The 22,264-nt window shown below is 65.8% G+C and overlaps 5 protein-coding genes across 6 annotated transcripts; 4 read left to right on the top strand and 1 right to left on the bottom strand.

Moving 5' to 3' along the window:
* Positions 1-153: 153 nt before the first annotated feature.
* On the top strand, positions 154-4,031 carry rnf130 (ring finger protein 130). Its single transcript, XM_088430637.1, has 9 exons — positions 154-467; positions 800-1,096; positions 1,480-1,671; positions 1,730-1,980; positions 2,064-2,135; positions 2,212-2,294; positions 2,383-2,479; positions 2,591-2,771; positions 2,976-4,031. The coding sequence occupies exons 2-9, from the start codon at positions 817-819 to the stop codon at positions 3,062-3,064; spliced, it is 1,245 nt and encodes a 414-aa protein (XP_088286763.1). The 5' UTR covers positions 154-467; positions 800-816; the 3' UTR covers positions 3,065-4,031.
* A 137-nt stretch (positions 4,032-4,168) lies between these two features.
* tbc1d9b (TBC1 domain family member 9b) lies at positions 4,169-12,465 on the top strand. Its single transcript, XM_088430631.1, has 23 exons — positions 4,169-4,869; positions 5,338-5,448; positions 5,511-5,629; positions 5,951-6,170; positions 6,241-6,499; positions 6,570-6,777; positions 7,205-7,393; positions 8,115-8,219; positions 8,464-8,614; positions 8,710-8,924; positions 9,008-9,125; positions 9,204-9,406; positions 9,473-9,555; positions 9,621-9,750; positions 10,110-10,208; positions 10,287-10,355; positions 10,417-10,657; positions 10,731-10,796; positions 10,877-10,945; positions 11,013-11,066; positions 11,131-11,199; positions 11,279-11,364; positions 11,481-12,465. The coding sequence occupies exons 1-23, from the start codon at positions 4,752-4,754 to the stop codon at positions 11,841-11,843; spliced, it is 3,345 nt and encodes a 1,114-aa protein (XP_088286757.1). The 5' UTR covers positions 4,169-4,751; the 3' UTR covers positions 11,844-12,465.
* Positions 12,466-13,218: 753 nt separating this feature from the next.
* Positions 13,219-17,145, top strand: rest (RE1-silencing transcription factor). Of its 2 annotated transcripts, none has more exons than XM_088430634.1 (7): positions 13,219-13,397; positions 13,888-13,959; positions 14,028-14,236; positions 14,299-14,706; positions 14,776-14,936; positions 15,019-15,102; positions 15,630-17,145. In XM_088430634.1, exons 3-7 carry the CDS (start codon positions 14,037-14,039, stop codon positions 16,940-16,942), a joined length of 2,166 nt encoding a protein of 721 aa, XP_088286760.1. In that variant the 5' UTR covers positions 13,219-13,397; positions 13,888-13,959; positions 14,028-14,036; the 3' UTR covers positions 16,943-17,145. The 2 variants fall into 2 exon arrangements, with proteins under 2 accessions (XP_088286760.1, XP_088286761.1); XM_088430635.1 differs by having other exon boundaries at positions 13,888-13,963.
* Positions 17,071-20,023, bottom strand: noa1 (nitric oxide associated 1). The gene is made up of 9 exons (XM_088430636.1): positions 19,767-20,023; positions 18,879-19,694; positions 18,565-18,729; positions 18,361-18,477; positions 18,201-18,295; positions 17,980-18,111; positions 17,763-17,879; positions 17,577-17,694; positions 17,071-17,512 (listed from the first exon to the last, which is right to left on the bottom strand). Exons 1-9 carry the CDS (start codon positions 19,948-19,950, stop codon positions 17,274-17,276), a joined length of 1,983 nt encoding a protein of 660 aa, XP_088286762.1. The 5' UTR covers positions 19,951-20,023; the 3' UTR covers positions 17,071-17,273.
* nipsnap3a (nipsnap homolog 3A (C. elegans)) lies at positions 19,640-22,172 on the top strand. Its single transcript, XM_088430639.1, has 6 exons — positions 19,640-20,576; positions 21,112-21,319; positions 21,411-21,572; positions 21,633-21,782; positions 21,844-21,906; positions 21,970-22,172. The coding sequence occupies exons 1-6, from the start codon at positions 20,514-20,516 to the stop codon at positions 22,044-22,046; spliced, it is 723 nt and encodes a 240-aa protein (XP_088286765.1). The 5' UTR covers positions 19,640-20,513; the 3' UTR covers positions 22,047-22,172.
* Positions 22,173-22,264: the final 92 nt, after the last annotated feature.

Genomic DNA, 22,264 nt, shown 5'->3' with positions numbered 1-22,264 from the left:
GCCACGTGCACACAAAACAACTTTGGTCTTTGGAGAGCAATTAATTTTTTCCATGTAGTTTTGCTTTTTTGTCCCCCGATTTCAAATGAGCGTGTTTTTCAGCTCTCGCGATAGTTGATGACCGTCTCGGCAGTGAAAGACGAAACTGGCAAACGTCACGCGCGTCCGGTGTGCGGGCCAGAGCGTGTGCGCATGCGCGCTGCGCCACAGCCGAGCTGGTGGAGCTTCCGCAGCGCGCGATCCCGAGCGGAACCAAAACAAGGCCAAAAAAGCTCGAGGGGGCCCGCGCGAGCGAGAACAACGGCGAGGTCGAGCGAGCGAGCGAGCGAGCGAGCGAGCGAGCGAGCGGGCCAGAACCCCGAAGCCGTCCAGCCGGAAGTCCGGCGGCCGGGACGCCTCCCGAAAGACACCGGGAAGGAGATCGGAAGGCCGCCTGCGTGTCCGCGTGCACGCGCTTCTACAAAGAGGCGAGTCGCGCACGGGCACCTTAAATGCATGCGACGGTTGCGCGGCTTGTAGCGCGATGACGTCACGATGGCGGACTGGACGCGATGGACACCCCGAGGAAGAGGCGACCTCGATAGGACGGACGGGGAGACACGCGAAGGGCAGGAAAGGGGAAAGACGTCGCGCGGGGGACGCAGAGGTCTCGGGGCTTGTTTTCCGCAATAGGAAACGTCTGCTCTCATGGCTGATGTGGCAGGAAGATCGTTTCAAGTCCGGCCGTCGATCCGCGGACGGACGCTCGCCCGTCCACCGACGCTCGGCGTTTTAACGCTTTCCTTTTGCCCGCCCGCAGCTTTGGATGAGGACAGAATGATGGCGCGCCTCAGCCGGATCGGGCTCCGCGTCCCCTCGGTGCTGGTCCTGGTCCTGGCGCCGCTCCTGCTCCGGGCGAAGGCCGGCCGGCCCGATCGCGGCGGCGCCGCGCTGGCGTCGGAGGAGTACGTGAGCGCCACGGTCAACGCCAGCGTGATGGACGCGCGGGGGCACGCCGTCCACGTCATGAGCAGCGAAGACGGCACTTACGGACAGAACTCGCCCAAGGTGGACACCCGCCCGCTGCTGGTGGTGACGCCCGCGCCGCGCCACGGAGGTAAAAAGCTTTTGATCAAGGAGAGGAACGGGTCTGGATTTTTGACGGCGCAGTTCTATCAGAGCTCACGGTGGCGCCGGCGCCCCTGGGGGCGCCCCGCGGTGGCGCCGGCGCCCCTGGGGGCGCCCCGCGGTGGCGCCGGCGCCCCTGGGGGCGCCCCGCGGTGGCGCCCCACGGTGGCGCCGGCGCCCCTGGGCAACGACGCACGCAGGCACGCGCGCCGCGCCAAAGGCAAAGGAAGCCGCCCGCCGGCATCGGACCGTTGGGGTCGGGGTCGGGGAAGCCGCGACCGAGAATCATCCCGCCCAAAAGTCCAGATGCCAATGCGCGCGGCGAGCGGCGCAAAAGCCCAAAGGAGCACGAGCGGCCTCTTTTTTGCGCAGCGGCGGACCGCCAGGGCTGCGACCCCGAGACGCGCTTCCCTACGCCTCCCCGCGGCGTCCGTTGGGCGGCGCTGCTGCAGCGGGGGAACTGCACCTTCAAGGAGAAAATCCTCAAGGCGGCCGCCTTCAACGCCTCGGCCGTGCTCATCTACAACAACTCCACCAACCGGACGGTCAAGATGGGCCACGAAGGTGAGCGCCCTCGGCCGGGCTGGGCTCGGCGCGCGCTCACGGCCGTCGCCGCCCGCAGGTACGGGCGAGACGGTGGCGGTGATGATCACGGAAGCTTACGGCCGGGACATCCTGGCCCACCTGGAGAGGAACCTGAGCGTGCTGGTGACGGTGCTGGTGGGCCAGCGCCGGCCGGCCAAAAACATCAACCGGGGCTCGCTGGTCTTCGTGTCGGTCTCCTTTATCGTCCTCATGATCATCTCCTCGGCGTGGCTCGTCTTCTACTTCGTCCAGAAGATCCGCTACGGCGCCGCGCCGCACCGCGGCCACGTAGGTGTCCGCGCCCCGCGGGGCCCGGCCGCCGGCTACCGCTAACGCGCTTAATGGCCTTTTTCCTGCGGCCGCGACGTCAGCGGCGTCTGGGCGACGCGGCCAAGAAGGCCGTGGGCAAGTTGAGCACCAGGACGGTCAGGAAAGGAGATAAGGTAGAAGCCGCGCCGCGCCGACCCCGCGCCGGCCGCTCCGCTTCCGGGCCGTGACCCCGCGCGCGCCCTCGTGCAGGAGACGGATCCCGACTACAACCACTGCGCCGTTTGCATCGAAGCGTACCGGCCCAACGAGGTGGTCCGCATTCTTCCCTGCAAGTAAGTGGGCTCGACAAAAAACAAAAACAAAAAAAAGGCCGGGCCTTGGGTTGGGCCATTTCGCCTGCCCCATCCCGTGCGTTTCCAGGCACGTGTTCCACAAGGCGTGCGTGGATCCCTGGCTGAACGAGCACTGCACGTGTCCCATGTGCAAACTCAACATCCTCAAGGCTCTCGGCATCGCGGTGAGCGCGCCCGCCCGCCCGCCCGCCCGCCCGCCCGCCGCGTCCCCCGGGCGCCCGCCTGCCCTGGCGCCGCCCCCGCGTTGACCCGCCCGCCGCCGTTCGCCCCCGCAGAGCGCCGTCCCTTGCGCCGACGCCGAGGTCCCGGACTCGGAGCGTCCCGGCGGGGGCCGGGCGCCCGCCGGCCCCCGGGCGGCCGCCGGCCGGCGCAGCGGCCGCCCCGCCGTCAGCTTGGAGCCGCTCAGCCCTCCCCGCCCGGAAGCTCCGCCCCCTGACATCGCCATCGCCGTCACCAGTAAGTCACCTGAGATGTTACCGTTACCGCGCGCCGAAGCTTTCAAGATGAGGCTTTTTCGAGATGTCGATTTCATTTGCTTCAGGTAAAAGTTTGGACGTTTTTGGGGAACATCCTCAGCACTGCCTTTTGCAAGGCAACGAAGGTTGTCAACGTGTCACTTCAAGTACAAAGGAGCCAATGGGAATTTGCTTGTGTGTGCAGGCGGTCACTTTTTCACGTCGACGCCTCCTCCGCGGACGGAGCTGCCGGAACCGCAGGCCCCACTCGACCTCTACGACGACAAGTCCTGAAGGCCGTGGCTATAGCGACCCCTACACGCACGCACGCACGCACGCACGCACACACACACACACACACACACACATTCTATGTAAAGACACTGGAGCCGAGTACTGCGACGAAGCGGATCGCGCTCCGGATCCGGCCGGCGGGAAGGCGACTCCAGAACGGAACTCCTCTGCGAGTTCCGCCTTCCCCACGTCGCGCTCGGACCCCTCGCTTGCCGTTGACGGGGCGACGAGCGCTCCGCCTCCCATTTTTCCCCGGCCGCCCTCGTGGTTCTTCCAACGGCGTGTTCTTTTGTCGGCGAGACCGACGCGCCCCTTTCCAGAGTGCCTGAATGTCGATGGGCGGACGTCACCTTCGTCGGATCGCAACCAAAGAAGCGGATCCGCAGAACTTTCCTAAGGGCCGTCTCCCCGGCGGGCCCCATCCGCCCGCGACGGTGCCGTCCGTCACGGCGGGAATGCGACTGGCGCGCCAAAGCAAACTTTGCCATCGGTCCGCCAGCGAGGCCGCGCCTCCGGAGCGTACGTCGGAGCGCCGCTCTGCCGGCCGACGCGGAGCGGCACGGCGCTCGAGCCGCGGCGCCCGCCTTCGCCTTCGCAAGGGTCCATCCCGTTTCCGATGAGCATCAAGACGTGAAATAGCACTCGTCCGAATTCATACGCTCTATGGATCGCTAGCATAAGAAACGTATCTTCTAGCGGAACGGACCCGGCAAGTAATAATCCCGCGTTGACAGCCTTTCGCGTATTTAGTCTCCACGGCGGAAGTGTTGCTTTTTGACCGCCGACGCGACGGGAGGCGCTCTTCGTTGAAATGCGCTTTGCACAAAGCAACGTGACACGGCCATGGTTTTACGACTTGGCAAAAACACAAAACAGGCTACGTGCGCTCGGGGGTGTGTATGACACGAAAAGTTGATGTACTCTAGTTCATTTGTAGTGTGTCGCCATTAAAATGCTGCTGTCCATGTCTCCGGGTCACCTGATCCTGCCGTGCGACGTGATTGGGGCGAACGTCAGGCAGCCTCTTCACCGAGCCTACGACAGACGACCACAATCAAATTCAAACGACCGAGGCAGTCCTTCCCATGTGTGTAGCTAATATTAGTTATTCGCGTCAAACTTGGAAAGAAAAGCGTAACCCGATGAGTGTTGTAAACCGATTCACGAAACGCCTTCGTTCCGTGACCGTTCCATCCATGCGATTTCTAGAGGCGTTTCCCGCGCGCGGGTCGCAGGCTAGCCGGTGCCTATCTCAGCTGACTTCGACCACACTGAACCGGTTGCCGTAAGACGGAGTACCCGGAGGGAGCCCGCGCGCACTCGCAAAGCCCACGCAGGAAGGTTTGAACTCGGGTCCCGAACTGTGCGGCGGACACGTCGAGTGACAAGTTGTCGTCTAGAAACCTCGAAATGAGAATCCTCCCAAACTTGACACACATCTAGCAGCTTCGAATAAAAGCGGCGTAAGAAACGCAGATGTTGATTTGAATCGGTCAAGACCGTAGGATTCGCGCCGGCGGTCAACGAGTTAACTTGATGACGCTAAACGCCGAGGGCGCGTCCTACGCGTCAACCCGGAAGTGATGTGCAGTCAGCGGACCGTTAGGGGGAAAAAACCACAACAACAACACTAGCGAAGCAGCGTCATCGACCTTCTGCTCTTCTCGACGAGCCGCCGAGGAGGAACATGTGGATCCATCCGGAGGAGGTTCTGCTGGCCGGCCCGCTCTGGGTGTCCGAGCGGGCCAACCCCTTCTTCATCCTGCAGCGGCGGCGGGGACACGGCCGCGGAGGGGGGCTCTCCGGTCCGTCCGTCCGTCCGTCCGTCATTCTCATTCTGCTCTTCTTCCTGTCCGCTTCCGTCCTCCCTTTCTTGTCCGTCTCGCTTCCTTCACCTTCTTTTGCAAAGTAAGACAAGTCACGTCCGCTTGAGCGGACTTTGAAAGCGTACGCGGCGGCGACAGTTCGCTTGCGTTGGGCGTCTTGACGTCATCGGCCGCGTTGTGCCCGCGTGCGCCCCGGTCGCGCTGCCGATAGGCGCCAACTAGTTCTCTTGTCACTTAGCGGCTTGAACACGCCAAAAGTTCTGCAAAGCACCTTGTTTCCTCAGCCGGCGCCCATAACTCGGACCCGTCGGTTCCAGCGGATTGGCCACACGATTTGCTGGCGCAAATTGCTTCACGCCACGCCGGTGCCGACGGGCAGTTTTCTTGCGCCCCACTAGCCGCGAAGAAGAAAAAGAAGGAACCCTCTGTCTTTTTGTTTGGCGGCAGGTCTGCTTGTGGGGACTCTGGATGTGGTTCTGGACTCCAGCGCCAGGGCGGCCCCCTACAGGATCCTCCTCCAGACGGGCGACTCGCAGATCTTCTGGAACGTGGCCTGCGGTGAGTCCGGAGCGGGCCTCCCCGAGCCCCGCCGGCGTTTGACCCGGGTCGGCGTCCGGCAGGTTCCTCGCGCAAGGAGATCACCGAGCACTGGGATTGGCTGGAGGCCAACCTGCTGCAGACCGTCGCCGCCTTCGACAACGACTGCGACGTGGCCACCTTCGTCAGGGGCAAGATTTCCGTAGGTCGCCGACGCTTCGGACCTCGGCTCGCGTCCGGCGGGAGGGTTAGGGACTCGATTTTGAGTTTGCTTTGCTGCCGGCGTCAGGCTCGGCCAGGATCGGGAAAAAACACGCGCGCGGCAGAAAAGCTCTCCGGACTTTGGGGCTAATGCAAAGTTGTGAGACGATGGCCCGTCGCCGCGGCCCCCGGGCAAAAGCGGCCCCCGGGCGAAAGCGGCCCCCGGGAAAACGCGGCCTCCGGCCCGCCGCGGGTCGGGCCGCGGTAGAAAGCGCAGAGCCGCCAATGAAGCGGGGGCTCTGAGCGCGCCTTTGGCGGGCAGGGCCTGATCGCGGAGGAGAAGCGGGCGGGCCCCGAGGAGGACTGCGGCAAGTTCCGGGAGGCCGAGCTGAAGATGCGCAAGCTGTTCGGCATGCCCGAGGAGGAGAAGCTGGTCAACTACTACTCGTGCGGCTACTGGAAAGGTCGCGTGCCGCGCCAGGGGTGGCTCTACCTGTCGGTCAATCACCTCTGCTTCTACTCCTTCCTGCTGGGCAAGGAAGGTACGGCGCCGGCCCCCGGACTCGGCTCCGGCGCCGCCTTCTCACGTCCGGGCGCCGTCGTTCGCGGCAGTGACGCTGGTGGTGCCGTGGGCGGAGGTGACCCAGCTGGAGAAGAACGCCACCCTGTTGTTCCCGGAGAGCGTTCGCGTCGCCACTCGCGCGGAGGAGCACTTCTTCTCCATGTTCCTCAACATCAACGACACCTTCAAGCTGATGGAGCAGCTGGCCAACATGGCCATGCGCCAGCTGCTGGACAACCGGGCCTTCGCCGCCGACCGCTCGCCGCCCAAAGCCCGCAAGAGCCTCAAGAACGTCTCGGCCCTCAAAAGGTGCGGCCGCTTTTCCCGGGGCGGGAGGCCTCCTGACCCACGCCCCGCGCCCTCTTTTCTTTGCGAGCAGGGACCTGGACGCGCGGGCCAAGAACGAGCGTTACCGGAGCACCTTCCGCCTGACGCAGGACGAGCGCCTGGACGGGCACACGGACTGCACGCTGTGGGCGCCCTTCGCCAAGACGCACGTGGCGGGCCAGCTCTTCATCTCCGACAACTACGTCTGCTTCCGCAGTCGGGAAGAGGACCTGTGCCGGCTCATCATCCCGCTCAGAGAGGTGGGTGGCGCCCGGCGAATACCCCTTGGCGCTCGGCCGCATCTTTGGGGGGGAGGGGCGAGGGGCCGCATTCGCGTGGGCCGCAGCGTTTGGGACGCTTCTTTTCAGCCCTGCCGAATATTGGCCAAAACTAAGGCGCGCGCGCCTTAAAATTCCTCAACCGTTGTATATCGACGGCCGATGGAATCGGACGCGGGCCGACACCATTTCCCTTTGGCGTACTCGCCGCTTGCCGGACCTTCCCGCGCGCGGTTTGGCTAAGGCCGGCCCGGCGTCCGGCGCCCTGACGCTCGGCCCTCGGGAAAAAAAATGCAAAAGTCGACCCCCGCGCGGCCGTCCCGCGGGAAGCCGGCCGGCCGCCCGCCGGCGTGCGCGCTTGCCAGGAGGCGCGCCGGCGATCGCTCTGAAGCTACCGCCGGCCCCCCAGGTATCCATCGTGGAGAAGGCGGACAGCAGCGGCGTCCTGCCGTGTCCCGTGTCCATCAGCACCAAGGGCAAAATGAACTTCCTGTTTGCCAACCTCAAGGACCGAGACTTCCTGGTCCAGCGGATCTCCGACTTCCTGCAGAGGACGCCCGACGGCTCCTGGGGGGACGCCGGTTCCCCGGCCGCCACGGTAAGGCTTTGAAGGAACCCGCCCGCCCGCCCGCCCGGGGCTGGAGCGTTCGAGTCCTTGGGCTCGTCGCCGATCGAAGGACGCCATCTTCCGAGAGTCCGTCTCCGTAAGGCAAAAAGAATTTGTCCCCCGTAGCCGGCTCGAACGGCAGCAACGAGCGGCCGTGTACCGCAACAAAGGAATACGTACAAGTGGCGCGGCGGAGGAGCGGTTAGCCCGTCCGCAGTTGAGGGACCCGAGTTCAATTCCGAGCCCGCGTGGGTTCTCTCCCCCCACGTTGCAAAAACGTGCTCGGCAGATGTATCGGACACGCGATTGTCCTTAGGTGCGATCGTCCCGGTTGGGGAGAGGCGCCGGCAAGCCTCCCGCCCGCGTGAGGATAAGCGGCGATAGAAAACGGATGGACGGAATACATGCGGGATGGGAGACGTAATGGACAAAAGCATGAAATGTCCGGGTACCGTCGACGTCGCGGTACCAAAGAGTTCTTTGGCGACCTGCCGCCAAGGTACCACTTTGAATTGGATCCAGGCGCTCGTCAAGGTCACGCTTGGAACATTCTGCGCACCGGTTGGCTCTGAAGGCGGCTCCGGCGTCTTTGTCCGGTTCCCTGTCCCCGTTCCCGGCCTGGCGACGTGACCTCGTTGAATCGGCCCGTCCCCGCCGCCGCCCCCGCCGCAGAGTCTTCGCTTACCTCGTGTGATTTTTGTCCCGCCGGCAGGCGTCCTCGGGGCAGCGCCGTTACAACCCTGACGTGCCCACGGCCACGCAAGGGCTTCTGCAGCTTTACCGCAAAGACGCGCCGGAGGACCCGGGACCCAAAGCGGTGAGCGGAGTCGCCCGTCCCCTCATTCCTTTGGCCGACTCTGCGGGATATACTCTGCGTTTTTGCCGCCCCGGTGCCCGAACCGACGCGGCGGAATCCCATCCGGCCTTCGGCCGTTCTTGGCGCTTGAGGTCCCGCGACCCAGTCGGCAATACGATCCGGTCGCGCATTCGCGAAAGAACGGGAGCCGACGTGGAGCCGGGAGGCGCGGCGCCTGACGGCCCGTGTCTTTCGGCCGCGTCAGATGAAGGAAAAGATGAAGGAAGAGGCGTGGAAGATCCACTTTGCGGAGTTTGGCCGCGGGGTCTGCATGTACCGGACGCCCCGAACCCGGGAACTGGTCCTGGCCGGCATTCCCGAGAGCCTCCGAGGGGAACTCTGGTTGCTCTTCTCAGGTGGGCCCGGGCTCCTCTTCGGCCCCCGCGGCGGCGGCGGCGGCGGCTCATCCTCCGCCTTTCCTTTGGGTCCTTCCGCTTGCGGGTCGGGACAGGAGCGCAGAACCAGATGTCGACGCACGCGGGCTACTACGCCGACCTGGTGGAGCGGGCGGCGGGCCTGTGCACTTTGGCGGCTGAGGAGATCGAGCGGGACCTGCACCGCTCCATGCCCGAGCACCGGGCCTTCCAGAACGAGACGGGCATCGCCGCGCTTCGCCGCGTGCTGACCGCCTACGCCCACAGGAACCCGGGCATCGGCTACTGCCAGGTGGGCCCGCGCGGCGGCGGTGGCGTGGCGTGGCGTGGCGTGGCGTGGCGTGGCGTGGCGTGACCGCCCTTCCGCCCTCGCAGGCCATGAACATCGTGACGTCGGTGCTGCTGCTGTACTGCACGGAGGAGGAGGCCTTCTGGCTGCTGGTGGCGCTCTGCGAACGCATGCTGCCCGACTACTACAACACCCGGGTCGTGGGTACGTCCCTTCGCGGCGCGAGCCGTCCCGCGCCTTCGCCCTGACCCGCCGCCGCGTACCCGGGGCCCTCGCCGGCAGGCGCCCTGGTGGACCAGGGGGTGTTTGAAGACCTGACCCGGGCCTTCCTGCCCCTGTTGTACGAGCACATGCGGGACCTGGGCGTCATCTCCACCATCAGCCTGTCGTGGTTCCTCACCCTCTTCCTGTCCGTCATGCCCTTCGACAGCGCGGTGCTCCTGGTCGACTGCTTCTTCTACGAGGGCATCAAAGTCATATTTCAGGTGCGCCCCGCCGGCCGCCGCCCGCTCGCTCGCTCGCTCGGGGGCTGACCCGCCGCCCGCCCGCAGGTGGCGCTGGCGGTGCTCCACGACAACATGGACGCCTTGTTGGCCTGCGCGGACGAGGGCGAAGCCATGACCGTCTTGGGCAGGTAGCGGGTGCCGTCGGGCGCCGGGGGCGCCGGCCGCCGCTCACCCTGCGCGTTTGCGCGCCAAGGTACCTGGACCACGTTGTGAACAAGCAGATCGCCACCCCGCCCGTCCCCCACCCGCACGCCCTCCTTACCGGCGGAGAGGAGCCGCCGCCCGAGATCGACATCTTCGACCTCATCAGGTCCTCCTACGAGGTCAGATTGCGCTGTTGACGACGATGACGACGACGACGACGACGACGACGACGATGACGACGACGACGACGATGACGAAGACAGGCTAGTCGGCTTCTCCCGGTGTAACTTTGCGCTGCTACGGCCTCGAATTTCTCCCGAACCGGTGCAGACCTTGCAGGAGCAAAAAGGAAAAGTGTCCCTCAAGTAGACGCGCCGGGCTCCCCGTTAGCTCCCGAGGCGCGAACCCATTCGCGGCCAGCCCCCTCCCTCCCCCGTTTTAAAAGCGAAACGGGCAGACGTGGCGATAAATTCAGATGGTGAGCGAGGGCAAGATTGCGCGCGGCCGCTGGCTAAGCTGCGCCGGCCTGTGCGAGCAGAAGTTCGGCGGCCTTGGCTCCGACGTCATCGAGCAGATGAGGTTCAAGCAGAGGTTGAAGGTCATCCAGTCGCTGGAGGACACGGCCAAACGGAGCGCGGTGAGCCATCTCCACGGCCGGCCGGCCGGCCGGCTAACGCCAAGAGGCTAACGGCGACCGCGCTTCGGGCGCGCGCAGGTGAGAGCCATGATGACGGAGTCGGCCTTCGGCATCGAGGAGCTGGAGGAGCTCTACCGTCTCTTTAAGGTGGGCGCCGGGCGCAGCGCACGAGCGGTCGCCGGGCGGTGACGGCCGCCGCTCCTTCCAGGCGCAGCACATGAGCGGTCGCTACTGGGGCTGCGGCGACTCGCCGGCGGCGCGCCACGACCCCAGCCTGCCCTACCTGGAGCAGTACCGCATCGACGCCGGTCAGTTCTCGCGGCTGGCGGGCGCCCTGGCCGCCTGGCGCTGCGGCGAGCACGCGCCCGTCCTGGCCGCCCGCCTCTTCAGGACGCTGGACGCCGACGCCGACGGCCTGGTCAACTTCAAGGAGTTTGTCACGGCGCTCAGTGAGCGGGCGAGGGAGGGCCGCCGGCGCCCCGGCTCCGCCCTCCCCCGCCCCCCTAACGCCCCGGTCCGCAGGCGGGACGTACCACGGCGACATGACGGACAAGCTCAAGCTGCTCTACAAGCTCCACCTGCCGCCCGGTAACGCCGCCCGGGAACGCCGCCGGCCCGCCCGGCCCTCGCCGGCCGCGCTTCACGCCCGCGTGCGTTTTGCGCCTCAGCTCTGCGCCCCGAGGAGGCCGAGTCCGCTCCGGAGGCCGCCGACTTCTTCGGCGACCGCGCGGCCGAAGGTGGCCCGTCCGCCGGGTTCGCCGACGGAAAGCCCGGAGGTGCTACTTTTCCCTTCTCTTCCCGCAGAAGCTCCCCCGCCGTCTCGCCGAGACTCGTCGGGCCAGCCGGAGGCCGCGGCAGGTTTGTCGGGCGCCGCGACAATGAAAATAACGCCGGCGGCGGTGACAACCGGGTGAATGTGCAGGGGAGGAGACCGAGACCGAGACCGAGACCGAGACCCTGTCCGAGTCCGGCGTTAACCAAGAGAAGAAAGGTGAAGTTTGCGCCTCCGCCGTGCCATTGGAGGGCGGCGGCGTTGGTGACCTTTGACCCCCCCCACCCCCACCCCCCAGATGACTACAGGTACCACCTGCAGATGTGGGCCAAGGAGAAGGAGCCCAAGCAGGAATCCATCAAAGATCTCCCTCGAATGAACCAGGTCGGCGCGGCGGCCGCGGCCGCCTCTCGAACGAGTAGCGATCCGCGGGACGGGCGCGCTTCATTCGAGGCCTCCTCGTGGAGTAAAGCGCGCCCCGCCCGGGCCTTTTGTCGCAGGAGCAGTTCATCGAGCTGTGCAAGACCTTGTACAACATGTTCGGCGAGGAAGAGGGACACGAGCAGCAGCTCTACCACGCCGTGGCCACCGTGGCCAGCCTGCTGCTGCGCATCGGCGAAGTCGGAAAGAAGTTCAACAACGGCGACGGGGCCCGAGGCGGCGGCGGCGGCGGCGGGCGGGGCGGCTCGGCCGACGCCGATTGGTCCGTCACCTTCCGGCAGGTTCTGGCCTCCATGTTGACGGAGCCGGCGCTGGTGGACTACTTCGAGAGGAAGCGGGACATCCGGACCCGGCTGGCCCCCCGCCGGGTCTCGCGTCAGACCGGCTCCGCCTCCTCGGACTGCGAAGCGGGCGACGCCTGACCGAGCGAAGAAAAACCGCGCTAGTATTTTGCAGAACAAACTCGGGGACCTTCTTTTTCCATCTTAGCTACGCTCGACAAACCGGAAAAGAAACGTCCCGTTTGGACGGTTTTGGTGCGACGGACTGTTGAAATGTCACCCCCTTCCGGTGGCCGTCAAAGTGTTGAGCGTCATGCAGTGAAAAAAAAGCAACAAAAAAAAAAGCATGAAACCTTTTTCAAAAGGAAGCTCAGAGGGCCCCCCGAAAACGTCAAGCATCACATTGAAAAAGGTGACGCTCAACTTTTGTTTGGAGCTACGGCAGGCAGCTCGCTAGTACACTTTCCGTTTTCTTTGAAGAAAATGGGCTTCTTCAGATATTTTTACAAGTGTTTCGGTAAAGTTCACCTCAGACAATGTTTTTTTTTCTCTAATGGATGCGTCTGGGAAATAGAAGAAAAGCGTCCAGTGTCTCCGTCGGTTTTCCGCGCACTCACTCCGAAGACGGTGCTTGTTTTTGCTTTGAAGACAATGAAGAAAACCTTTTCGGCGCGAGGTGCGCTTGTCTCCTTTCCCGTCGGATGGGAATGTGTTTTACTCTTGAATGACTGAAATGATGACAAATAAATGTGGAACACCCTTGTGTGTGTGTACGCATATGACTACGCGGCTTATAAGAACGTGGGTGGAGTTTCCCCCCCCCCCCCCACACTGTAGACATTTAACGCTGTCGCGCTCAATTTTATAATAATGAGAAGGGATTGGGTTGGGGTGAATGCGGTCCAATTGGTGACGTTGATCTCAACCACACCAGTGGGTCAAATCAAAATGTCATGCTGCTAAACAACATACGCGCCGTTCATGGATTTTTTGACCGTGGCGCCGCAGTAAATCAGGATTAGTGTTGTAAAACAAAAACACTGCGAAAAACGCTCTGTCGTAGAAAAGCAGTGTTGAGTAAGGGGTTACAAAAGTCATGTGGTTACTGTAACGCCTGCCTTTTTGATGTGATGCGGCAACGTACGGCGCTGCTCACAAAAAGGTCATATTTTACTCGCTCCAAATGGCGGTGACGCGCGTTACAATGCATGATAATTTGCAGACCCCCCCCCCTCCCCAAAAAGGCTCCCGAACCCTTTCACTTGATAGCATAGATCGAAGCAGTTCATTTGGTTGCCTTGAGATGGCGCCGGCGTATTATTGCAACGTTTGTTTTATATTTTGATTGTTAGAATAATGCAATAGTAGCGCTATGCCTTCGTATTATAATGTCACTAATGACTTTGGAATGACAATAGTAAGTCGTAAATAACGCATAACAGTTTAGAAGTAACTTGCCCAACGCTGATGAAAGTTAAAAAAAAAAGAAAAAGTTAAAAAGTGAGTGCGTGGGAGGGGCCGAGATGACGTCACGCCAGCTCAGCCGCTCGACTCGGCTCCGCTCGGCTGTGCAGGAATGTGCGCAAACTTTTGCTCCTTCCGTCCCCGGGTCGCCGCGGACGACGCGTGAGAGTTCGGACGCGACCGCCAGCCGAGCCGGCGGCTGCCCCGACGAGCGGGAGAGCGGGCGAGCGGGTGAGTGGCCGCGTCGTTCGCTCGGCTCGGCCGAGCCAAAAGTTTTTGTCGAGTGGCAAAATGGAGGCGGCGGCGGCGAAGGCGAAGGCGAAGGCGAAGGCGGGCCGCGGGCGCTGTCCGCCGCTGATCGCCCTTCAGGACCATGGCTAACACTTGCAAAAGTCAAACGGGCTTTGTCCGTCCGAAAGACGGCAGGCCGGCCGGCGGCGGCGGGGAAAGCGCGCTGAAAGACAAGTCGCGCGAGAGCTCTCCCAACTTGTTCTTGTTTGGCGTGCCTGCCTTGCGGGCGCTGTCGACTGCGCTGGTGCTGTTTCAAAATGGCCGACCGGCCCCCTGGTTTTCCTCGCTACTCTCCCAAACTTTGCAAAGTTTGTCACGCCGCGCCGAGGAAGTCGCGGACGGCTTCCTCGTCGGTCCCGTCCTCCTCGGCGCGTCCCCCGAAGTTTCGGGAAGCGCCTTGCCGCTGACTCGCTCGCGTGGCTTTTCGCAGAGCGGAGAGAGGAAAAAACAAAACAAAACGACGAGCTGACCGCCGCGTGAGGAAGCGCGCTTCGACCCCGAGGTAGGTGCTCCTCTCGCTCCCCGGCCTCGCCTCGGGCGCTCCCGTCAGCGCGGCGTCCTTTGCGGCAGGAGCCCGGCATGGCGGCGGCGTTCTGCGCGGAGCCCTTCGCGCTGATGGACGAGGACGACCACGCTTCGGCGGCCCCCCGGCTGGTCATGCTGGCCAACGTGGCGGCCGTGGCGGCGGCCGACGCCGCCGAGGGCGGCGACAAAGAGATGATGGAGCTCAAGACGGTGGCGTGCGGCTACTCGGACAGCGAGGACGAGGGCCCCGGCGGGTGAGCCTTTCCGCCGAGCCCGAGCGCCGAACCCCGCCCCTGAGCGCGCCCCTCCGCGGCAGGTACGGAGACGTCGACCGGCCCGAGCCCGCCGACCTCCCGGAGGCGCCGGAGCCAAACGGCCACGGCGGCCCCGCCCCCCCGCCGGGCGGCCCCGCCCCCCCGCCGGCTCCCGCCGACGGCGGCGCGGGGAGGAAGAAGAAGCCCTTCCACTGCAAGCCGTGCCGCTTCCGGGCCGAGCGGGAGTCGGACTTTGTGGAGCACCTGCGCGCGCACGCCGTCAGCAAGGCGGCGCTGGCCAACCGCGTGGAGGGCCGCGAGCGGGCCGAGGCGGCGGACGGCGAGGGCCGGGCGCCCCCGGGGGACGCCAAAGGCCTGATCCGCTGCGAGCGCTGCGGCTACAACACCAACCGCTACGACCACTACGTGGCGCACCTCAAACACCACGGCAAGGAGGGCGACGACCACAGGTACGCGCGCGCGCGGGCGCGTGCGGGCGGGCCGGGCCGCAACTGACGGGGCGCTTGTGCCCCCGGCAGGGTGTTCAAGTGCACGCTGTGCGCGTACAGCACCGTCAGCCAGTACCATTGGAGGAAGCACCTGCGCAATCACTTCCCCAGCAAGCTGCACACCTGCGCGCAGTGCTCCTACTTTTCCGACCGCAAGAGCAACTACGTCCAGCACATCCGCACGCACACGGGTGAGCGGGCCGGGCCGGGTCGGGCCGGGGGGTCGGGGCTTCCGCCCGCCGCCGCCCTCACCCCTCCGCGCGTGTGTTGCAGGCGTGCGTCCTTTCCGGTGCCCGTACTGCGACTACTCCAGCTCGCAGAAGACTCATCTGACCAGACACATGCGCACGCACTCGGGTTAGTAAGCGCGTCGCCCCCCCCCCCCGCCGCGCGCTAGCTTCCTCCGCTCGTCCCGCCGTTTTGTGCGCGACCCGCCGTACTGATGCCGTGGCCCCGGCGCGGCCTCGCGCCTAGCTAACATCCACGCGCCGAGCGGGGTGACTTTGGCCCCGCAACTTTTACCAAACGCCTACAATGAAAACGGGACTTCGGGCCGAGCCTCCCAAGTCGTTCGGCGGTAATCGGCCGATCCGAAGTTGTCCCCCGTCCTAAGTTTGAACAAAGAGGGAAAAAAAGAGGCCGCGGTTCCGTTCCGCCCGCGGCTGATAAATCCGCGGTCGGAAGCGCGCGTCGATCGCCGGCGCGGCGCGGCGCGAACGCCGACGAGGCTTGACTGTCGTGACTTTTGTCTGTCCACCGAAGCTTGCGGAAGGCCCGGCCGCACGGTAAGCTCCGCCTCCCTCTCTCGTGCGCCTCGTCGAGGACGGCCTTTTCGTTTTCTCTCCGGCCACTCGCCGAGCAAACGCCGCTGTCGTTCTGCGCAGGCGAGCGGCCTTTCAAGTGCAAAAGCTGCAACTACCTGGCGGCCAACCAGCACGAGGTCACCCGCCACGCCCGTCAAGTGCACAACGGCCCCAAGCCGCTGGCGTGCCCCTACTGCCAGTACAAGACGGCCGACCGCAGCAACTTCAAGAAGCACGTGGAGCTGCACCTCAACCCTCGCCAGTTCCTCTGCCCGCTCTGCAAGTACGCCGCCTCCAAGAAGTGCAACCTGCAGTACCACATCAAATCCCGACACGCCGGCTGCGACGTCACCCTGGACGTCTCCAAGGTCAAGCTGAGGGTCAAAAAACCCGAGCGGCCTTCCCAAGCCGGCCCCCGAGAGCCCGACGCCCGCCGGGAGGCGCCGCCCGTCGACCCGCCGCCTGCCGAGGGGAAAGGCGCCGGGCGGGGGGACCCCGGGGCGGCCGGGTGCAAGAAGGCCGGGGGGGAGACGCCCGCCGTCGCCAAGGCCAAAAAAAGAGGCAAGAAGACTTCCGCCGACGGACCGCCCGGCCCGGAGGCCGCCGAGGACGAGGGGGACGAGCGGCCGAGCGGCGGCGAGCCGGGGAGGTCCGGCGGGAGGAAGTCGGAACGAGGAGAAGCGCCTCGGGGGCGCCTCGGGAAGGACGCCGGAGAAAAGGCCAAAAAGAGAAAAGCTGCGGCGGCGGCGGCGCTCGACCTGTCCTGCGCGCCGGCCCCCAAGGCCCGCCGGGTCCCCGCGTCCGCCGGCAAAGCGTCGCTCCGATGCGGCCCTCCCGCCCACAGGACCCGGAGGTCCGCCCGCAAGTCTTCCCCGCCACCGGCGGATGCGCAGGAAGGCTCCTCCCGCCCGGACGGGGCCGCCCCGGCGCCTTCCCGGGCGGACCCGCCCCCGGAGCGGGCGGAGGAGGGCCCGGACGCCGACCCGCCGGCTCGAGCCGCCGACCCGCCGGCTCGAGCCGCCGACCCGCCGGCTCGAGCCGCCGACCCGCCGGCTCGAGCCGCCTCGCCCCCGCCGGGCAAGGTCCCGGACCCCGACGACGACGAAGGCGTCCACAGCAGCCACGAAGGCGGCGCGGACGGCGGCGACGTCAGCGACGGCGCCTCGGAAGGCAGCGACGACTCCGGACTCAACGGAAACGGCAAAACCGCCTCGGACCCGGGAACGCCCGCTCGCGACGCTCCCGCGGCGCTCAAACGTCACATGTGCATCTTCTGCGACCGCCACTTCGCCCTGGAGGCCGAGTACCGCCGGCACCTCAACCGCCACCTGGTCAACGTGTACTACATGAGCGCCGCGCCCGATGCCCGATCGGCCCCCCTCCCCGAAACCTAAGCGAGCCCCAACGTTTCGGCAACCTCTTTGGAAAGTCGGAGAGTCTCGGCGGCGAGCGTTCTCGGCCAAGGGGCCCGGCGCGACCGAGACGGGGCGCCCGCTTCGTTTCCCCGCAGCGTTTGACAATCTTGTCTTCCCGCCGTCGGCGGAACATTTGACTTTATTTGTATTCCTCTTCTGCGCGCTATACATCTGTCATGTGACGAACGGGCTCGCCATTTAATAGATTCCTATGTCGTTTCGCAAGCAGCGCCTAATAAAGCGGCCGCTCGGAGCGTCGCGCTCAAACGGTCCGAGCTGAATTCACGGCGAAGCAGATTGAGGTCGGGGCTCAAGTCTTTGTCGGCGCCCTTCCCCTCTCCTTCTTGCCGCGGTCGGGTTGCCGGCGGAGGCTGCCGTCCGGCTGGAGCGCCGGCGCTTTGTAGGCGGGCGACTTGGGGATCCGCGCCCCCTTCAGGGCAATCACGCCGGGAAGCAGCGGCGGCGTCCTGAGGCCGAAGCCCGCCGAGGGCGGCCCGTGAAGCCTCAGCAGCGGCCGCTGACCCTCCGGCGCCGTCACCGCCACCCAACCTGGACGCGGGGGGACTCGGCGTCGGCGGGCGGCCCCCATCGCGCGCCGGCGGCGGCGCCGTACCTGCCGACGACAGCGTGATGTCGGCGGCGGCCTCCAGGTGACCGCGACCCTGCAGCCGGAAGTCCCGGGGCGCCGAGGCGGGAAAGTCCTTCATGCGCTCCGCTCCTCCCGCCGGCACCTGAAGGCAAAAGCGCGCGGAGGCCGTCACCGGCGCCGTCAGAATTTGGCGCGCTCGCCGGCGCTCACCCCCAGCAGCTCGCGTCCGGCGTGCTTCTGATAAAGTTCGTCGGCTCTCTCCGCGCTGCTGACGTGGAGCGGGACTCGCTCGGAGGCCATGACCGAGAACCAGCAGGACTTCTCCCCCTGGAACGGGCCGTTTGGGGAGACGCGCGTTTCGCCCGTCGGAACGGGCGCACGTTGCGGGGCCGCGCGCGCGGAAACTGACCGCGGGACGCCCGCCTACCTCCAGGAAGTCGATCCTGGCCAGAGCGCCGACGAAGAGGCACATCCCGGCCTTCAGGACGAACGTGCGAGGGACCAGGCCCCGCGCGGGCACCACGGCTTTCACTTCCTGTTCGTTGAGCAGGTGGAGGATCTGCGCGCACGGCTCAGCGTCGGACAGTCCCCGGGAGAGGCCGCGCGCCAACGAGCGAGCGAGCGAGCGAGCGTCCGGGCGCCACTCACGTCGCGCTCCTTGGCGATTCCCGGCGTGTCGAACAGCCAGTGCGCGTCCTTAAGCTCGTTGCGCGTCAACTCGCCGGGCGCCTCGTCCGGCCGGCCTGCAAAGACGCCCCGTCGTCAAAAGGCCGGGGGAAAAAGGCGGGGGCTCGGGTCCGGCCGCGACCTTCCTCGCCGGCCGCGTCCGTCTCCCCGTCCCCGTGCTCTCCCGAGGCTAAAGCGTCGGGGTCGAAGGCGATGGTCGCTTGCCCGGCTTTGGCCAGGAAGGTCCGCCCCACGTGACCTGCGCACAAAAGGGCCCGGTCGGCACAAAAGGGCCCGGTCGGCACAAAAGGGCCCGGTCGGCGCCGCGGGCTCGCGTGCAGCCTACCCGCTAAGTAGCCCCGGCGCCGGACGTCCGCCGGCCTCTCGAGCTCGTCGGCCGGCGGGCGGTCCCCCGTGCGCCGGCAAGCCTCTTGGAGACGCCGCCGGCGTCGAAACATGCGGTACGGCGTGGGGTTGATGATGGGGAACTTGAGCAGGTTCAGCGTGGTGCCTGCGCCGCGCGAGAAGGCGAGAGGGGCGTTCGGACGGAGACGGGCTCCTGCCGGCCTCCGCCCGACCGCCGCGCGAGAAGGCGAGAGGGGCGTTCGGACGGAGACGGGCTCCTGCCGGCCTCCGCCCGCGCTCCGGGGGGAGGCTCACCGGGCCACGGGGAAACGGTGGCTTTGGCCAAAACGTCCGCCGCCCGGGACTTGCAGTAGTCGGACCGCAGCAGCGCATTGAAGAGCGTGGACTTTCCGGCGTTGGCGCTCCCCACCAGGTAGACGTCGCCCTTGTACTTCCAGGACCTCTGCAGCTCGGAGACCAGGCCCTCCACGCCGTAGCCCGTCTTGGCGCTGATCAGGTGGACGCAGCTCACCTGGGGCCCGAAGCCGGCGTCCTCGCACCAGCGGCCCAGCTGCCGGCGGATCCGCCGCAGGTAGTCGGGAGCGTCTGCCGGGAGGAGGTCCGCCTTGTTGCCCAGGACCACCACGCTTTTGTTGGCGCCCACCAGGTCGGGGAGGTCGCTCGGCAGCGAGTCGGGGACGTCCAGGAGGTCGGCGATGAGAAGCACCAGCGCCCTCTGGTGGCGGATGCTCCGCACCACGCGGCGGAAGTCGTCCTTGGACACTTGCAGGCCCAGCGCCTTTTGGTGGTGGCGCAGCAGATGGCAGCGCTGGCAGGTGGCGCCGTCCAAACGGCCCTCCCGCCGCAGGACCCCGTACTTCTCGCTGGGCAGGTAGCCCGGCAGGTCCTGGCGGGCGCAGTGCAACGCCGCCCCGCAGCCCGAGCACGCGCTGTCGCTGGCGGGCTCCTCGGCGTCGGGCGTCCCGTAGATGGCGCGCTCCACCTTCTTCTTCTTCTTCTTCGTCGCCTTCTTGTCCGCTGGAGTCTCGCTCGGGAGCTCGGCGTGCCGGAACCGGAAGAGGGATCGCGCCCGGAGCTCCGGCCGGCCCGCTTCCGCCGGCTCCGGGTCATCTGAAGGGAGAACGTGACCAAAAAAAAAAAAAAAAGAGAGAGAGAGAAGGCGTGCGCGTGCGCGCTGCTAACCCGCGAGCGACCCGAAGCAGAAGCGCTCTTCCCGGCCAGGCTCCACGACGCAGCTCCGTTCCAGTGCGCGGCCGCTCGAGGCGCGTCGGGACGCGGCCGCGCAAGCCGGAAGCGACGCGCCCCATCGAGTCGAGCGCCGGAGTCCGAGTCCAGAGCGCGCGAAGGCGCGCGCGGAGTTCAGCATGCTCTTTCCCGAGCTCTGGAGGGCGAGCGTGCTTCTAGGCGGACGTGACGTCACTCGGCGGAAGCTGTCATGCCGCGGGGCGGCCGCTTTTTTGCAAACGGTGGTCTTTCCCGTTCGTTACGGTCATAAAAACGACGTTTCGGAACACGCCGTGTCATTTCGAAGAGTGGTGTTTTTACTTTTTCAAAAATATTGAAATATGATTCGGCCCCCCCAACCGAAACTGTAGGCTGCGCGATGACGTCAAAAGTCCATCGCAGGCAAGCGGAGGGCTCACTTTGACGGCCAAAGGGGAACGACGTATTCCCTCAAAAATAAGACCGCAGTCAACCGAAAAGGATCAAACAATTGCTCGCGCTCGGTGCCAATCATGCCCGCAACGCCTTCAAACCGTTTGGCATCAAATTCAACACGCGATGCTCCCTGAGCCCTCCCGCCCTCGCCCCGCCCTCGCCCCGCCCCACCTGTCGCCACGCTAGCGCGTGGATCTTTGGACGCTTGATCTCTTCTGCTCAACTTTTCTCGCGCTTCTCTTTTTCTGCCTCCGGTTTTTCCTTCCCGACATGAGTCGCTCGTCAAGCCGCGCGCGACAGCTGGCCCGCCTCCGCTTCACGCCGGACGCTCGGGTGAGTTGGCCGAACCCGACCGGACCGGATTAAAAACCGAGAATACGCTTCAAGTCATTTGCGAAAAGGATTCTTCCGCTCGTGCGCTCCTCACGTCACGAGGCTCGGCGCGCAGTTAAACGCGCGGCCATCGCTCGGTTGGCGCCGCGTGGAGTTTGCGTGTTCTCCCCGTGCCTGGCCGGCTCTGGTTTCCTTCCGTTCCCCTCGGGCCCGCGCGCCTCCAGGCCCGTTCGTGAGCACGAACGGCGCGGCGGGAGGACGAGGGCTCGAGGAAACCGACGGCTCGGGACGATTCAAACGGACTCTGGACGCGTTCGGGGTCTTTCGCGCAAACAGCCCGGCCGCGGAGTCGATCTTTGGACGAGCTGCATCCGCTTGAAAATTAACCAAGCCCGACGCCAATGGCAGGCCCGCCCTCATTTTCGCAAACGAAACGTGACGTCGCGGGGACGAGTATCCGATCGGTCGGTCGTCGGGGCTCGCGGAACGCGCGGTTCACCTCTGGCCGCTCGCTCGGCTACGCGAACGCGCTCAGGCCTCGGCGGGCCTGTCGACGGCGAGCCCGGGAGGAGGCGGGGCCCTGTACGAGTTTCGCACCTACCAAATCCGCCCGGACCGAAGCTCCGCCTTCCTGAAGCTAACCGAGGAGAAGATTCACCTGCGGACCGCCCACTCGGAGCTGGTGGGCTACTGGAACGTGGAGTACGGCGCCCTCAATCAGGTCTTCCACATTTGGAAGTACGGTGAGGAGTCCGGCGGCTTAGGGTTACAATACGTACGCTCTATATGCAGTCTATATACAGTATTTATGTGTATGTGCGGCTTCCTTGGTAGACTCCTTCAGCCAGCGCGCGGCGGTGCGCGCGGCGCTGGCGCAGGACGAGCGCTGGATGGGCGAGTACATCAGCCGGGCCATCCCCATGCTGACGTGGCAAGACAACCTGGTGGCCGCCCTGCTGCCCTGGAGCCGCCTCAGCGCCCCGCCGCGCCGCGGAGGTGGGTCCCGCCTCCTCCGCCGCGCTTGGCCTCTCTAAGCGGGCGCGGCGACTTCCGCAGGCGTCTTCGAACTGGCCTCGTTCAGAACGCGCGTGGGCGCCGCCGCCCTGTGGGCCGCGTCTCTCCGGGACGCCGCCGCCTCCCGGGAGGCCTGCGGAGGCGCCCGCTGGGTGGGCGCCTTCCTGGGCGACGTGGGCCGGCCGGACACAGGTGAGTGGCGCGCCCGAGCCCGCCCCTTTTCCGCCCCGCGTGACCCCGCGGCCCTCGCCAGTTTACGCCCTGCGCTGGTTCGAGAGCGCCGACGAGCGCCGCCCGGATCGGAGCGAGGCGGCGGGTGAGAAGGACGGCCCGGCCGCGTGACGCCCGGCTTCCGCTGACGTGCCGATTTTCCCTTCAGCGGCGCGCGGCGCCGGCCTGCTGGAGTCCCGTCGGAGCAGACTCATGTCGCCGTGTTCCTTCTCGCCGCTCAAGTGAGGTCCGAAGCGGGGCGTCCGAAGCGGGGCGTCCGAAGCGGGGCGTCCGAAGCGGCGGCCGAGCCAGCCTTTTTGGGCCTTCCCAATAAAGTTGCGCAGCAACCTTTGCGTGCGCTCGGCAACGACCGCAACGGGAACTTTTGGACCGGCTCCCCATGCAGCATTTCCAAGCCGAAAAGGCGAGGCCCGTCCGTGTCGTCCGCACCCAAAATTCGGGCG

This window comes from Hippichthys cyanospilos, chromosome 13, assembly GCF_059441005.1.
Source record: "Hippichthys cyanospilos isolate Australia breed blue-spotted pipefish chromosome 13, RoL_Hcya_1.0, whole genome shotgun sequence".
Lineage (NCBI taxonomy): Eukaryota > Metazoa > Chordata > Actinopteri > Syngnathiformes > Syngnathidae > Hippichthys > Hippichthys cyanospilos.
Note: the sequence above shows the minus strand (reverse complement) of the source record. Positions and strands in the feature narration are given on the sequence as shown.

Excerpts from the sequence above, each read along its gene's own strand:
- rnf130 (XM_088430637.1), top strand. The coding sequence starts at position 817 with ATGATGGCGCGCCTCAGCCGGATCGGGCTCCGCGTCCCCTCGGTGCTG. Across the intron at positions 1,672-1,729 it reads GGTCAAGATGGGCCACGAAG|GTACGGGCGAGACGGTGGCG; the intron begins GTGAGCGCCCTC and ends CGCCGCCCGCAG. Across the intron at positions 1,981-2,063 it reads CCGCGCCGCACCGCGGCCAC|CGGCGTCTGGGCGACGCGGC; the intron begins GTAGGTGTCCGC and ends CCGCGACGTCAG.
- noa1 (XM_088430636.1), bottom strand. The coding sequence starts at position 19,950 with ATGCTGAACTCCGCGCGCGCCTTCGCGCGCTCTGGACTCGGACTCCGG. Across the intron at positions 18,296-18,360 it reads GGACGCGGCCGGCGAGGAAG|GCCGGCCGGACGAGGCGCCC; the intron begins GTCGCGGCCGGA and ends GCGTCTTTGCAG. Across the intron at positions 18,112-18,200 it reads GAATCGCCAAGGAGCGCGAC|ATCCTCCACCTGCTCAACGA; the intron begins GTGAGTGGCGCC and ends CCGTGCGCGCAG.
- rest (XM_088430634.1), top strand. The coding sequence starts at position 14,037 with ATGGCGGCGGCGTTCTGCGCGGAGCCCTTCGCGCTGATGGACGAGGAC. Across the intron at positions 14,707-14,775 it reads AAGGAGGGCGACGACCACAG|GGTGTTCAAGTGCACGCTGT; the intron begins GTACGCGCGCGC and ends TGCCCCCGGCAG. Across the intron at positions 15,103-15,629 it reads ACACATGCGCACGCACTCGG|GCGAGCGGCCTTTCAAGTGC; the intron begins GTTAGTAAGCGC and ends CGTTCTGCGCAG.
- nipsnap3a (XM_088430639.1), top strand. The coding sequence starts at position 20,514 with ATGAGTCGCTCGTCAAGCCGCGCGCGACAGCTGGCCCGCCTCCGCTTC. Across the intron at positions 20,577-21,111 it reads GCTTCACGCCGGACGCTCGG|GCCTCGGCGGGCCTGTCGAC; the intron begins GTGAGTTGGCCG and ends GAACGCGCTCAG. Across the intron at positions 21,573-21,632 it reads CGCCCCGCCGCGCCGCGGAG|GCGTCTTCGAACTGGCCTCG; the intron begins GTGGGTCCCGCC and ends CGACTTCCGCAG.
- tbc1d9b (XM_088430631.1), top strand. The coding sequence starts at position 4,752 with ATGTGGATCCATCCGGAGGAGGTTCTGCTGGCCGGCCCGCTCTGGGTG. Across the intron at positions 6,500-6,569 it reads AACGTCTCGGCCCTCAAAAG|GGACCTGGACGCGCGGGCCA; the intron begins GTGCGGCCGCTT and ends CTTTGCGAGCAG. Across the intron at positions 9,751-10,109 it reads TCATCAGGTCCTCCTACGAG|AAGTTCGGCGGCCTTGGCTC; the intron begins GTCAGATTGCGC and ends CTGTGCGAGCAG.